Source organism: Thermobia domestica, chromosome 5 (genome assembly GCF_964235325.1).
Source record: "Thermobia domestica chromosome 5, izTheDome1.hap1.1, whole genome shotgun sequence".
Taxonomy (NCBI): Eukaryota; Metazoa; Arthropoda; class Insecta; order Zygentoma; family Lepismatidae; genus Thermobia; species Thermobia domestica.
Genome location: NC_137458.1, coordinates 36266749 through 36281252, shown reverse-complemented (window position 1 = coordinate 36281252; position 14504 = coordinate 36266749). Strand labels below are relative to the sequence as shown.

General features: G+C 36.7%; 1 protein-coding gene across 1 annotated transcript in view; it reads left to right on the top strand.

Annotated features, from left to right (window-relative positions):
* The window catches only part of LOC145685860 (radial spoke head protein 9 homolog), a 62233-nt gene that overhangs the window by 43428 nt on the left and 4301 nt on the right, over positions 1-14504 (top strand). The window contains exons 3-4 of the mRNA XM_081758503.1: positions 2264-2405; positions 7741-7890. Coding sequence (XP_081614629.1) covers positions 2264-2405; positions 7741-7890 — 292 coding nt within the window. The remainder of the gene's footprint in view (positions 1-2263; positions 2406-7740; positions 7891-14504) is intronic.

Genomic DNA, 14504 nt, shown 5'->3' with positions numbered 1-14504 from the left:
TTGCGTAATATCATTATAATACCTAACATATTGAATGATTAGAGTAAGTAATTATTACTTGCAGTGTTTGTAGAAATCCTTACATATATATCGAGTGCTAAAAACAAGCAATGACACTGGTTTACTGTAGATCATATAAAATTTTAATGTAATTAGCAACTCATGTACTCCTCTACTGAGTAAAAGCAATATTGTAATAAATATTTCCGAAGTTCTTTTTGGAATTTAGCAACAGTCCTGAGTCTATATCTTTAGGAAGTATATTGTAAAGTATTGTAAAACTTTGTCTCATATAGGATTTGTGGGTAGAGCATTTAATAAAAGGAGCGTCCGGAATCGATTTCCCACTACCAATTTTATTATAAAATTTCCACTATAAAAGTATTTCCACAAAATACTGTACAAATTAATCTCTCTAATATCAAAGGTTATTTATAGGTGGTCTTTGACCGTAAGGTCGCAGACAGGATTTCCAACAGAGCCCCGAAGCAGGCTAAGAGGAGTGGAATTAGGTGCCCAAAGCTCCGAAGCAAGCAGTGGGTAGGTTAAATAGCCAACAGAGCCCTGAAGCAGGCTAAGCGGCTGAGGTTAGGATTCCCAGTCAGAGCCCCGAAGCAGGCTAAGCCTGGAGAAAGGATAGGCGTAGTCCCGTAGCAGACTAGAGGCCCTGGGTTTAGGTTACTCCTAAAGTCCCGAAGCAGACTAGAGGAGCGTCATCAGAAAACTGGTATCGAGCTGTCTTCGTCCGTCCAATTTATAGGGTCCTTTGGGTAGCGGTGGCGCTGCTGCTCCGATGTCGTCTTCTGCTCCGTGGGAGGGGCCAGAAACCGTCGTCTGCATGTAACTGTAGATCCATCTGGTGGGAGATCCTATTGCCGAACCATGTGGTGGTGTTTGTAAACACTGATGCATGGAATTGTTTGTTTACAACATCACATAGGATATTACAGTATAATACTCGCGTATTTACACTAATTTTCATATAATACAGTTCTATGTTCTATAATAGAAAAGTTTGATTGTTTGTTTCTTGTATCACGATAATGTTGTAGTTCTACTCGCGTAAGGACACTCTCTGGGTGTCTCCTTTCAAGTTTATATGTAGGCTTAGTCAGGGGTAAAAGTGGATCTAAAAAGGTGAGGGGACGCATGACGTCACGCCGTCCCCCGTGCCTATCTTTACCCATTGTATTTTTTTAGGAAGTGGGGAGACGCCATAGATATTTTTTGGAAGTGGGAGGACGACGTCTCCTCGTGTTCCCCCTCTTTTTCCCCTGGGCTCAGTATAAATTCATTTTGAAAAAACAAGGAACATTTAAATAGATTCTTGTTCGTTTCAAAGAAAACAGGAAAACAAGTTCCCATATAAAGACAGAATTCGTACTGTTCTATTATTTTGCGAGGTTGTCCTTTATTACAAAATTCTTTAGGACACAGAATTGTCCAATTTGTGAATTTGTGTATAACGTTGTCGTTCTTCAACTTAATATATCCAGTTTCTAAGGAATTAATATCTATCATCATAAAAGTGTCCTACCATTTTGTAATTCTTTTATGTTGCAAGATTAGTGCCACGGATATAGTAACAACTGAGCATACTGATACATGACCTGCAAGTAGTTTGATTACTTCATGTATACTCACAGAAAAATCTAAGGATTATACACCCTTTTGATGTATATAATTAATGTACGAATCATACACATAAATCAATAGGCTAAAGAGAGAAACATGGGTGTAGGTACGCAACACTGTTGAGGCACTATGCATCTATTTGCTAGACAAAAAATGAAATCTTTGAGTTTTACGTCCCACAGTTATGCCGATTAGGCTAAAGGAGACGGTGATTATGAGAAATGAATGAAATGGTGGAATGAAGAAAGTGGGAGGAAACGGGAGAACCCCGAGAAAACCCACGCACACGGTGCTTGTCCACCACAAAGTTTATTTGGCGGGGGCTGAGATCGAACCCAGGACCCCAAGCACCAGAGGTGAACGCTCTACCACTGAGCCACCGCGGCCCTATTTGCTAGACAATGTTTACCAACACTTTTATTTAATGTTGACAGGGCTGGAATACTAATCTATTTCTTGAGGACAATATAACATTAAGAAAATGGAGGGGTGGGGTGAATATTGCCTATATTAATACAATAGCAAACAAATTAACTTAAAATATACATTTAACTTGCTGTTTAGTTTTATTGTTACAGAAAATACTATTCACTGAATAACGAGATAACTTGCAATATTTTCTTTGAAGGAAAGGGTTCCAAAATCTATTAAGGAAGAAGACCGATTAGCTGCGGTGGTACTTCAAATATCAGACGAAGCCGCCATTGTACCTAGAGGAGCATTATTTAAGAAGCCAGACGGGATGGTTGTTGAAAATTTGGCGTTTTCAGGTAAAGTCTATGCAGTATATAGGTAATCATATCCAGAGATGTTGATTCAAACCTTCATACCTTCATCAAACTTATGACACTAGCATAGAGTAGCCAGGACTTTCAGACTAAAAGCGGGACACTCAATGAAAATTTAGAGGGTAGTCATAGTCATACGTACGATGAAATACATAATCATACATAGTCATACTTCTAGCTGAAATATCAGAATTCACCACTAATAGGTCAACACTTAGCAAAAATGAGAGCCCGACTGGATTATTCCTATTAGTTGAGGTCAACACTTATCAAAGGTGAGTGCCTGACTAGATTATTTCTATTAGTTGAGGTCAACACTTACTAAAAGTGAGTGCCTGACTAGGTTATTCCTATTAGTTGAGGTCAACACTTACCAAAAGTGAGTGCCTGATAGATCATTCCTATTAGTTGAGGTCAACACTTACCAAAGGTGAGTGCCTGACTAGATTATTCCTATTAGTTGAGTATCGAAGATTTATGAAAGCAGGTTTTAAAAATAATATATGTCACGAATATTATTAATTTTCTTGTTCTAGAGAGGAACGAACATTTTAAACAACTTTTAGGAGACAGATGATGTAAGTCTTGGACTGTCCGGCTAAACCTGGACATTTGGGAGCCTATAGGAGGTTGAATGTGGTGTGACAAGGTTCCTGCGTGTTCATCAAACCACACACAAACATACAATCTTGTGAACACGACAGTTGTGTTGAAAAGTGGGAATATCCACTAGGGATGCGCACGAGTCGAGTCGAGACAGAATTTTCATGAGAAAATTCGAGTCGAGACACAGCTATTCCAATAGAAAAATATACGTTTTTTAAGTCGAGACATCACTTTTACAGCACATTTTCGAGACGAGACAGCCTCAAATCTTGTCTTGTGCGCATCCCTAATGTCCACAGCATGGTCATCATGAAGAGATAAACTGAAGAGCAACACCTGATTATTGAGAATGTTCAAATAAATATCCTGGTTCATGTTCACGGTAATTTGAATGAGTGGGCCCAATGTATGATAAGAAACACACCCATAACACATCGCAGTACCACCACCTGCCTCTACACCCTCCACAGACTGCGGATAAAATGCCTCATTTGACAGTCGGTAAACAAACGCCTTGCGTCATTGGAGAAGAGGCAAAACCGCGTGTTAGCAAAGCCCTCTTTTGAAGTACTCGACTCCATATATCCATGGCGTGAAATTCTTGTAGCAATGTTCGCTGGGATATAGGTTGGGATGGGCCTTCATTTACTGACTGCAATTCCTACCTGCTGTGGAAGCGATTCTCATTCTCTCGCCACTCACCTCCGTCCCTCTGGATGAAGATATTTTTCCATCTATAGTTGTCATGAAGTGCTTTATTGCCACCAATGCAATACCATTCCCTGTAGACACGTTGGAGTGCGCCACATCTATCAAGGCTGATAAGATTATGAAATGAAAATATGATTGTTTTGTTTTTCTCGCGCCTTATATGAAGGGAATTAGCAATGGACCTGAATTATGTAGTATATTTGGAACATCTGATTGAAAAAGTAAAGAAGTATGAGATCTATAATGAACACATTAAAATTATGCTGAATTTAACTGGTGTGAACACCAGTCTCACCCACACGGAGAATCTTCCGGGTTCGGATCCCCCCTCAAAACTTCTTAACTCGACATTCGCTTGGATACTTTTATAATAAAATTTGTTTTTCTGTTTAGTAGAGAAATGACTGATGTAGTCTAGAGATCTGATTTTCCACTTCATCTGTACTCTTTCTTTTCTTTAAAAAAATCTAATTCTGTATTTTTTCTTAGCATATAGATTGCGGAACTTAACAATTAGATACCATTTCTCGGCTGTAGAATTACATCAGATCAAGCGTACAGAGATATAATGTCTTACAGCATTGGAGACCACAAACTTTTGATTCATCCAACAAATTTTTTTGAGTGCGCGCTTGGTAAGTGCGTCAAATATTCTATCACGATTCGTTCGCATGATCATTTCTATCAAGTCTCATAATAATTTTGTAGAAAAAGAAGTCACATTCGCTCACTTTTGATTGAATCAGATTTTGGGGTTTGAATATGCTGTATGTATCCATTAGCAGTCTAAATATTCTAGTAGCTCTAGTGTTTTCGTGGTTTGGTTGACTTCATGAAGTGTCCTGTCCTCCTCATTTGTATAGTGACTAGTATATGTCTTTGGTGGACTGGCCTCGAGTTCAATTAGAGGTGAGAGAGCATCAAACATATTACAGTGATCTCCTTTTTAAACTGTAAATCTTATCTTACATATTATGGGGATGTTCTCGGGATATCGGCCAGGTGAAGTCCGACGATAGAGCCGACGTTTCAAGAATTGACATCGTTTTCGTTTTCAGGGCAATTATACTGAGACTAGTTCGTGTGTACTATATATAGGAGAGGTAAGTGGGGGTTAAGAATCCGTGTCTCTGATTGAATGGTCTATAGCTTGACGCTGATTGGTCGTATTCATATATGCTTTCTTTATGACTGGTGTTTATGTCTGGCTGAGTTGAAATCCTGTATCCCTGTTGATATTGTTGGGTTCTTGTAATATAGCAAGATATTCTTTAATTATCCTGTCCCAGTGGTTTGAGCTCTCTGTAATAATTTTAGTTTCTGAAAATAAAATTCTATGTCCGTCCGTTATACTGTGTTCCGCCAAGGCTGATTTCTCTGGATAAAACAGTTTCAAATTTCATGTCAAAAGAGCAGTAAATAAGAACAATAAAACGAAACTAAAATTTTCTTATCCATTTAGCAACATTTTGTTTTACTCATGCTAATTTTCCTATTCTTTTCCTATGAAATTTACCACAAATATACATTTCCCGACTCGACATATAGTATCAGTATTAAAAGTACCCTGCAAAATGATTATCAAATTATATTGTTACAAGAAGACAGATATAGGTATGCGACAATAATTTTGGACATGAGTGTACACATCTCAATGTAATCGAAATAAAACGTTGAAGTAACACATCCAAAACCTCATCTCTTACTTCATTCACTTTCGTCATGGCTTTGTTGACTCATCGCTGCTCCTGCTATCTTCCCTAATATTTATAAACAATGGCTCCATTTCTACCTCAAGATCTATCAGTATACGAACATGTTATTTACAAACATGTTAAAGGTTAAAAAGAAATGTACTGTAACCTTGGCAATCACATGTTCACCCAAGTTCTGCGATCAATTCCCCTGCCGAATGTACAGTAACACAGAATGGGTCCTTTGTTTTCTTTCAACGAAAGAAAACAATGCAATGAGTAGGTGACGAGGGCTGTATTTGCGTCTAATCACGTCGCACTGATTAAGTCTTCAACACTTCCCTTCGGTTCGTAGGCGTCAAAAACTTACACACGCACTCATATCATATGGGTTCATTGCAATGAGACGGACGAATGGGCATTTATATTTTCGTGAGTATATCTTGTGCTTTTTGATTAAAAAAATGGATATTCCTTCACGAGCGGCGGTATTACAAAAAGAAGAGGCAAAATGTTTAGCGATAATGAAATTGCAGAACTGATGAATGACTCCGACTCAGACGATTATGAATTAGTAATTAATAGTAAGGACATTGATCTTTCTGTGCTCAGTGGCGTAGCCGGGAGTGAACAAGATAGTAACTCTGTTTCAAGTAAACCTGAGGCTGCGCCGAAAAAAAAAAAAACGCGTCATTCCTATTCAAAGGCAGATTCTAATGTAGCTTGGAGCTCTTAAATCTGAAAACAGATTTTCTGTGAAGTGTAAACTCAATATTACATATCAACTAAGGTTGTATCATATAATAAACTTTGTGCGTGTTTTTGTTTCTGTGCAAGTGTATTTTGTACTGGGTGCAATAAGTGAAGAACTGACAAAAAGCAACAAATTTTCGAGGACCATCACATGCAAATCCAAACAAGATAAGAGTTCGCTTTTCTAATTTTGAACACTTGGTACATTTACTGTATATCCTGTTAATTTCTAAGAAATTGGTTTAAAATCTGTGGAGACATTACATTTTAAAAATATCTCTAAAAAGTGCCGGACAGTGTGCGTGACAAGTTTAAATACCCGTCCGGCTGAGAGTCTATACGCGTCAGGAAAATGTGGCAACGTAGCACTCCGTATAAACTGCGATAGCGAAGGGCGCAAAGCAGAGAAAATCATAATTTCATATTTGTGATTGTTTATCTTTTAAAACAAGTCAAAACAGTTTGGTTGAAAAAGCTACTTTAAGATCTTCCTAAAAGTTTTTTCAGATTGTTAATACACCGCAGCAATTCAGAGATAATGATGTCTCACTTTTTGCTGAATAACAAGAAAATTACTGCGTGTTGAATAATGAAATTTTCAGAACTTGCAGGTAATATATGCATCTACATATCGTGCACAGGAAATTATTTCATGTTATCTCCTTTCCGAGATATAGTCCTATAAACATTGATTTACCAAAAAAGTACGAAAAAATACGCACTTTTTCATTAATTTCTATTTTTTTCTCATTATACAGTACAAAGAAAATTTGTATGTCTTAAGTATTGAAAAGACAACATTCCAACAATTCCAACGAGGTACGACAATGCAGTATAAGTTTTGACTGGACGTCACAGCAGCACCTCGATTTCAGGGGCCTATCTTTATGAAATGGATAGTAGTGCATTAGCTATAGTATCAACAGAGAAAAAATAAAAAAAAAAACTTAACTTCAGAAGAGTTATTGACAAGTTGATTGCCCAGAAGAACGTCAGAAGTTATACGAATGAAATGGAGCATTTGTTTATGAATGGATACTTCTTATTATGTGTAAATATATATGATTACTTTGATATTTTATAGCTTTTCTTAATTAGAATACTGAAAGAATTTTAAAATATAATTTTCTAACGACTGTGAACTACCGAAAAATTACGTCACGAAACGCCACTGATAACATTCTATATTTTAGACAACTGAATTAGAAAAATTTTACTCTAGAAAGCCACAAAAATAGTATTAAGAACCGACGGGATGAATCAGATCACCCAGTTGAACTTGTGCAATCTTGCCTGCTAGTTGCAACCGGAGCGTTTCTCTGCTCCAATGATTTATCTTGAAGTATTATAAGTCACTTGACTTGTAATTACGTTTTTCCATTACATGTGCGTAATGCGAACTCGGCCAGCATAATTTTTGAACGTGATGAGGAATATATTGGGGCCCTTGTAATGAGCTAATTGAATAAACAAGTCTTTAGCATTAAATGTAATATTTTTAATAATATACATTGGAGCAACTACTTACGTATCTTTTCTACTTAATATTTTAGGTTTGAGCCTAGCTGACGCTAAAAAGATTAAATCTTACGTGCATCTCCGAAAGCCTATCCAGAAATGGAATACAAATTTGTTGACACGTCCTGATTATAATTTTAGTCTGGATTTTCTAGACACAATTGATCTCGACATACCTAAAGATGGTAAGTATTTAATTTTGACAATGATTCTGTCAAAAACACCTCCTTATATAGGCCTACCGTATTCATTCAATTATAAGCCGACTCCTCGGAAATCAAAAACAATTATATATTATATACCTAGCTATATAAACGAAGCGCACTAAAATAATGTTTTTATGTAAAGACCTGCTAAATCCAAACATGAGCAACATAAAATTTGTATTTCTTTCTTGATAAAAATTAAAATTCATTAACTTTGCAGCACTGAGTCTAGACACCATATTTGTATCTCATTCTGACGATATTTCTAGGAACTTTTTCCTATTGCGTCGATAGAGGGTGCTATCTATTTACAGGCCATATTGGAACGATACTGTTCTAAGCCATGGTGCATTTTTGAACCAAGTAATTAAAGATCGGCTTACAATCGGATGAATACGGCATTTCCAAGGAATGAAAACCACAGTAGACTATAGTGACTTCCCCTTACATTCTTAGGCAGAAAATTCTGATAAAATTGGTCTTCCTTGATCTGCAACAATGTGCGAACTTACAATATTAACCTAATAATAACAACTTATTTTACTAATTTTCTCTGTTGATAGTAGGTGTGTTTTTTAAGTACCGTTTTGAAATAAATAATAATAATAATAACAAAACAAGTATACAATTCTATTGTTACATGAAAGCCTGTATCTTAGTCTACTTTTCTACATAGTTTCCACCAATCTTAAGGCAGTTATTGTATAATACAACAAGCTTTTGAATACCATCGTCATAGAAATTTCCAGCCTGATTTGACAACCACTGCAACACAGTCATCCTAACCTCATCATCATCGTCGTGGCACTGATTTAACAATTTCATAGAGAACACTTCTTGAAACTTGACGAAACTTATCAGATAACAATGAAATCGTAAAGCGTCTATTTTCTTTCAATTTTTTGTCAGCTCTCTACACCAAGTTTTCAGTGATGAGAGGTAGCCCACTTTGTTCCTCATCATGAACATTTGAGTGGCCATCTTCAAAAGCTCTTACCCATTTATTCTATCACTCATAATATTTTCTCCATACACTTCATTAATCTGGCGATAAAATTCAGCCACTTTCACATCTTTTGCACTAAAAAAAAAAAAAAAAAAAAAAAACGAATCACAGCGCGTATTTCACAGTCAGCGGAGGTATTTTAACTACTGAAAAACAAACGTAAACACCGTCGGAAGTTTCCGTAATAGTGTCGGAGCGCTGCAGCGGCCGAATGTCAAAACGATACTGACTTAAAAACACGCCTCGTACATTAGTCTAGAAGCAACAAATGTTCGCATCCCCATGTTGTGATGACACAAAAGTTTACATGAGAAAAAATAATCTTGATATGTGAAGCTTAATACGAAAAACCTGAACGCTCCCCTTTAGTCTAGTTGTTAAGGTGGATCACTAGGTGTTCTCGGTGCTATGTTAAACCCTGCTTGAATAGTGTGGCATTGCCAGATAGTGTCGAGTGTTTACTAAAGCCAGATAATAAAGGGAGTAATCATGGAATTCTGGCTAGACACACTGGAGAACTTTTCGACCCTTCCCGCGATTCCGCTTCTCGAACTGCAACGCTAGAATCCAGGAATTTTGTTATTTTGACTACTATAATAAACGTACAAATTTGGGAACAACGCATTATGGCGTTCTGCGCAAATTTCGTCTCAAAATCTATTTCCTTAAATGTATATTAATATTTAAATAAAATATGAAACCTAACACGAAAAACAATTAAACAATATATCTATTTCGTGATAAGATTGTTACCTTAAAATACTTAACACATATAAATAAACAATTCATAAAACGGAGCACTTCTAGTAAGATCTACTAGCAAGTGCCATCTTGTGTGTTCATTGTAAAACGAATCAAATATTTTCTTTTCTTTGTTACATTTTCCGATATCAGGAGACACAACCAAATGAATAAGTACCTTGTGCTGTAGCTGAAACAATACTCTATCTAATAGTACAATATTTATAATATGTAACGTTTCATTGCGCAGTAGTTAAGGGAATGAGCTAAAATATGTACTGACTTCCGGGTGGTGATCCACCTTAACACGCAGACCTTTTTTTTTATTTTTTAGAACGCATTACGGTGATTTGAATTCCATCTTAAACCGTAGGTCTAGGACTCTTGTAGGCTTGGAGCAAACAAGGATACAAAACTTCAACCAACCACGGATTTGAACTGATTTGACCACGTAACGTTTTATTGTTTCCCCATTTACAGCTCATGATGTGAATTGCTTTTAAATTTCTAGTACACTACATTATATATTTTGTCTGTAAAATTGCATGTAGTGTAAATATTCAGGATGCTGAACACAACAGATCGCTTAGAGCAGTGATTCTCAAACTTGTAGTTACCGCGACCCACATTAAATATTAAAATGTACTTTGTGGCCCTTTATTCAAGTACACATTTTTATTCTACGAAATAGTGGTATTTCAAACCAATTAAATTCTGTAAATCATGCTTCTAATTTTTCCATAGAAAGATAACACAGACCTAACACTGTTCTCAATGCAATGCCCTACCCCATGACACATTTTGACTCACCCATTTTCTTTCCATCCTAACCCAGCATCCCTACTGATAGTACTTTCTTTACAACATATGTTTCTACCTCAAAATACAATTTTCACAATTCAAAGGAAAAACTTCTCGCGACCCACCAAAGAAACGGCTCACGACCCATACTTTGAGAAACACTGGTTTAGTGTGTTAAACTAGAAACAGTGTTTCGTTTCGAAATAAATGTAGGCCTACATTTTGTTGTTGTTGAATTGTCTAAATGGGACATAGGTGCAAGTACATAGTGAATAATCAGGGTTCCCACTTGTTTGGCGAGCACAAATTCCTGACTTTTCCAGGTCACAATTACAAATGTCTAGGTCTACATGTAATGTAAAAAGCAATTATGTTTTTCCCCGCCAGGGGTTCCTCATCTATTATATATGTACATGTATACAGTGTGTACTGGTAGTCTTTTTTTTTTTTTTTTTTTTAACCAACTAATTTACTTTATAAAATATCCCCTACCAAATAAACGGATCAGACAAAAAGAGAAATGGTTTCGAAGAAGTAAAAATCCATACTTAAAATTCCTTGACTTTTTCAGGTTGGTAGGAACCCTGATAATGTAACCAGAAGTAAGTACAGATATTTGTGAGAGTCTTAAGATGTGATATTCTTAAGAAAATTATATGTCGCTTGTGGTCGGCACTTTCAAAAAACCTGTTTAAAGAAATGTAAAATATCTTAATAATAAAATCGGTATTTTTATACCTGTTTATTAGCCAGTCCTATAATTTCAAGAAATGTTGTTCCTATCATCTGTCACGATTTACATTGATAAAACAACAACGAAAAAAAAAAAGCTTACAACGGGACAAAAATTAAACTACGAACAATGATGAGCATTGACTGTCCAGCAAGCACCCACAGAATATAAAATGTGATACTGCACATTTCCACTGACTCCTGGGAGAACACCTTTAACCATTGCACTCTCAGAAAATCAAGGTGTGTGACATAACCTATAACATCAATTTTTAATCGAAACTGATACTATCTCCAAGCTTTATTCAATTTCCTTCATCCAAATTTAATTTAGGCTTTTTGGTCCGAACGTAGACGCTTCATACAGGTTTCTTTCTATTGAAGAGGTTATTATCCATAAATGTTTTAACAAACCAGAAACACCTGAATCTTCGTAAAAACATTATTGAAGAGCAGACAAGGCATGACTAAGTGAGGTTCAATAACACTCAAATGAGACTAAGTGGGTCTTTTAGAATTACGTACATAATCCAAGAGCACAAAAATCTCATTCTTGGAGTTATATTCCTTTGGTTGTCATACAACGTTGTGTTCCTTTATTCTAGTATGATGTAACTTTTGGATTTTAATGAACAAAGTATCCCATGCATAAATAGCTTCATAATTTCCATTTGTATTTATTTATTTGCATCCTTTGATTATACAGAGTATAATATAGGATTTGTTATGAAGTCGGTACAATAGGTATTACATATATATATAAATGTTATATATATACATTAAAGTAATTACAAATTTGGATAATTACGTATACTCCTGCATGGATAGACTTATTGATAAAGTATCTTTTCTTGTGAAGTAGGCGGCTGCAGATATGAAAAAAAAACACCTAACCCTCAAAAAATTCCTACAAAAGGTTTCTCAACGGTTTTTTGTAGTATCAAGAGAGCTGAATAACATACTAAAAGTTTACCCAAGTTTGATTACCGGAAAGACCCAATTTTCAAGATGGCGTCCAATATGGCCGTCAAAATACGGATTAACACTAAAAAATTCCTACAAAAGATTTCTCAACGGTTTCTTGTAGTATCGAGAGCGCTCAATAACATACTAGAAGTTTACTCAAGTTTGACCACCGGAAAGACCCAATTTTCAAGATGGCGTCCAAGATGGCCGATGAAATACCAGTTAACCTTCAAATAATTCTACAAAAAGTTTCTCAATGATTTCTTTTTGTAATTATTAATAGACAGATGTCTGAATCATATAATTGTCTCAGATCTGGAGGAAAATAACAAACAATTTGCGTCACTAATGAATGAAGTAGAAAAATTATATTCATCATTGATATTGAAACAAATCACGATTGAAAATGCGATAAAGTCAGATACGTTGATCGAAGCAAAACAACTGATGGACACAAGAAGGGGAGAACTTGCCACATATCACAAACAAGTCTGCTTTGGACAAACTATCAAAGAATGCTGCAAGTTGCCCGATCACTCATCAAAGCAGACCGCGCAGGGTCTTGGATGATGCACTTGCAAGCAGTGTCAGACTGTCTACCAATATTTGCCGCTGCTGGACATTATAACTACTTAAAATCTGTATATCTCTATGTGCAAGAAATGAATCAATTGAGGAACACACATCCTGATGTATATGCTGCTTTCTCCAAGGGATTCCATGTGATTCGCCGCAGTAACCAGTTTTGGGCAGGACTTAGTTCAGACCTAGTTATCGAGCAGACGCTGATGAGGTCTTTAAAGAGTAGTGGCGGATTAACCCACGGAAGTGGGTTGACTGAAGACTTGCGTGCTATGTGGACCATGTGGACACCTATAACATCTCAATTCCTCGATGCTATGCAGGCATTCAATGGCCTTACCTACACAACCAGCCATCAGCATCGAGAAACAACAATGTCAAAAGTTAAGAGAGATTACTGTGATTTGGAGAAGATCAAGGGAAAACTTGTAACCTGTACACCATTCTCACCAGACCCTTCTTTGAGAAACATTGTTACGGGTGTAGTTGCCAAAGACGATGTCAATGTGCATAATTCAGAGATTGTTGGGGAAAATATTGTACAAGATATGGTCGGGAAGCCAATCTTTGATATATCATTTAAACAAAAAGACCGTGCAAAAACTCTTGCCGACGAGTCGAGCATTAAAATTGACAAAGACCGAACCATTGATCCTGCTCTTCTCTATCAACGATTTTTGGTTATGTCAAAACCTGGAGACCTTTCTCTGGAGCTTGTTTTGAGATATGAGCTCAGTCCATTCCCAGCAGCTCTGTTTGAAGCCAAAGAAATATTTCGTAAAAGTGACAAGGCTCAACTGGCTCATACAATTGAGGAGTATGTTATCAAGAAATCCCAAAATGCCATAATGGATTCGAATCCCAGAACTGAACATTATGTGTTAGACGGTGGTTCCCTTCTTCATCGCTTGCCTTGGAAAAAGAACGACACGTATTGTGCCATACGCTGAATTTACCATAAAACATTACGGAAAAGCAACTGTTATTTTTTATGGTTACGAAGCCGGTCCTTCTATCAAGGATAATACTCATCATCGACGAGGTCAAATCACCCACTCGACCATCAGCTTCAATGCAACAACAGAATTCGCAGGAAATAAAGATGATTTTCTCTCTATATCCTCCCAGAAACAGACATTTATTCACATGGTCACAGAAGAACTGCGGATAAGAGGATGCAGTGTTATTAATGCGTCAGGGGATGCAGACATGGACATTGTCAAGGCAGCTGTCAAATCTTCAGAACAACATCCAACAACGTTGGTAGGAGAAGATACAGATTTACTTATCCTTCTCCTATACTATGCACAGCTAAATAATAAAGGACTATATTTTCGTTCGGACAGGTCTGCATTGCATAAAGTATATGATATCACAGAGATTAAGCGAGTTCTGGGTAGTAATGTGTGTTCGCAATCACTGTTCATTCATGCTTACACAGAATGTGATTCAACTTCGCGCATATTTGGTGTAGGCAAGAAGTCAGCATTCCAAAAACTTATTAGCAGTGAACAAACGATTCAGAACTGTGAAAATGTGTTTCTGCAGCCACGACAAACAAAACCTATTATAGAGAGACTAGGAAGCAAGGTAATGGTAGTTTTATTTGGGGGCAGAAATACTGACTCTCTTACTTCTTTGCGCCACCAACACTTCCGTAAAAAACTTGTTTCTGCAACGTCATTCGTCACTTCAGAGCGCCTTCCTCCTACCGAGTCTTCGACCAAATATCACAGCTTTCGAGTATACTATCAAGTCATGGTTT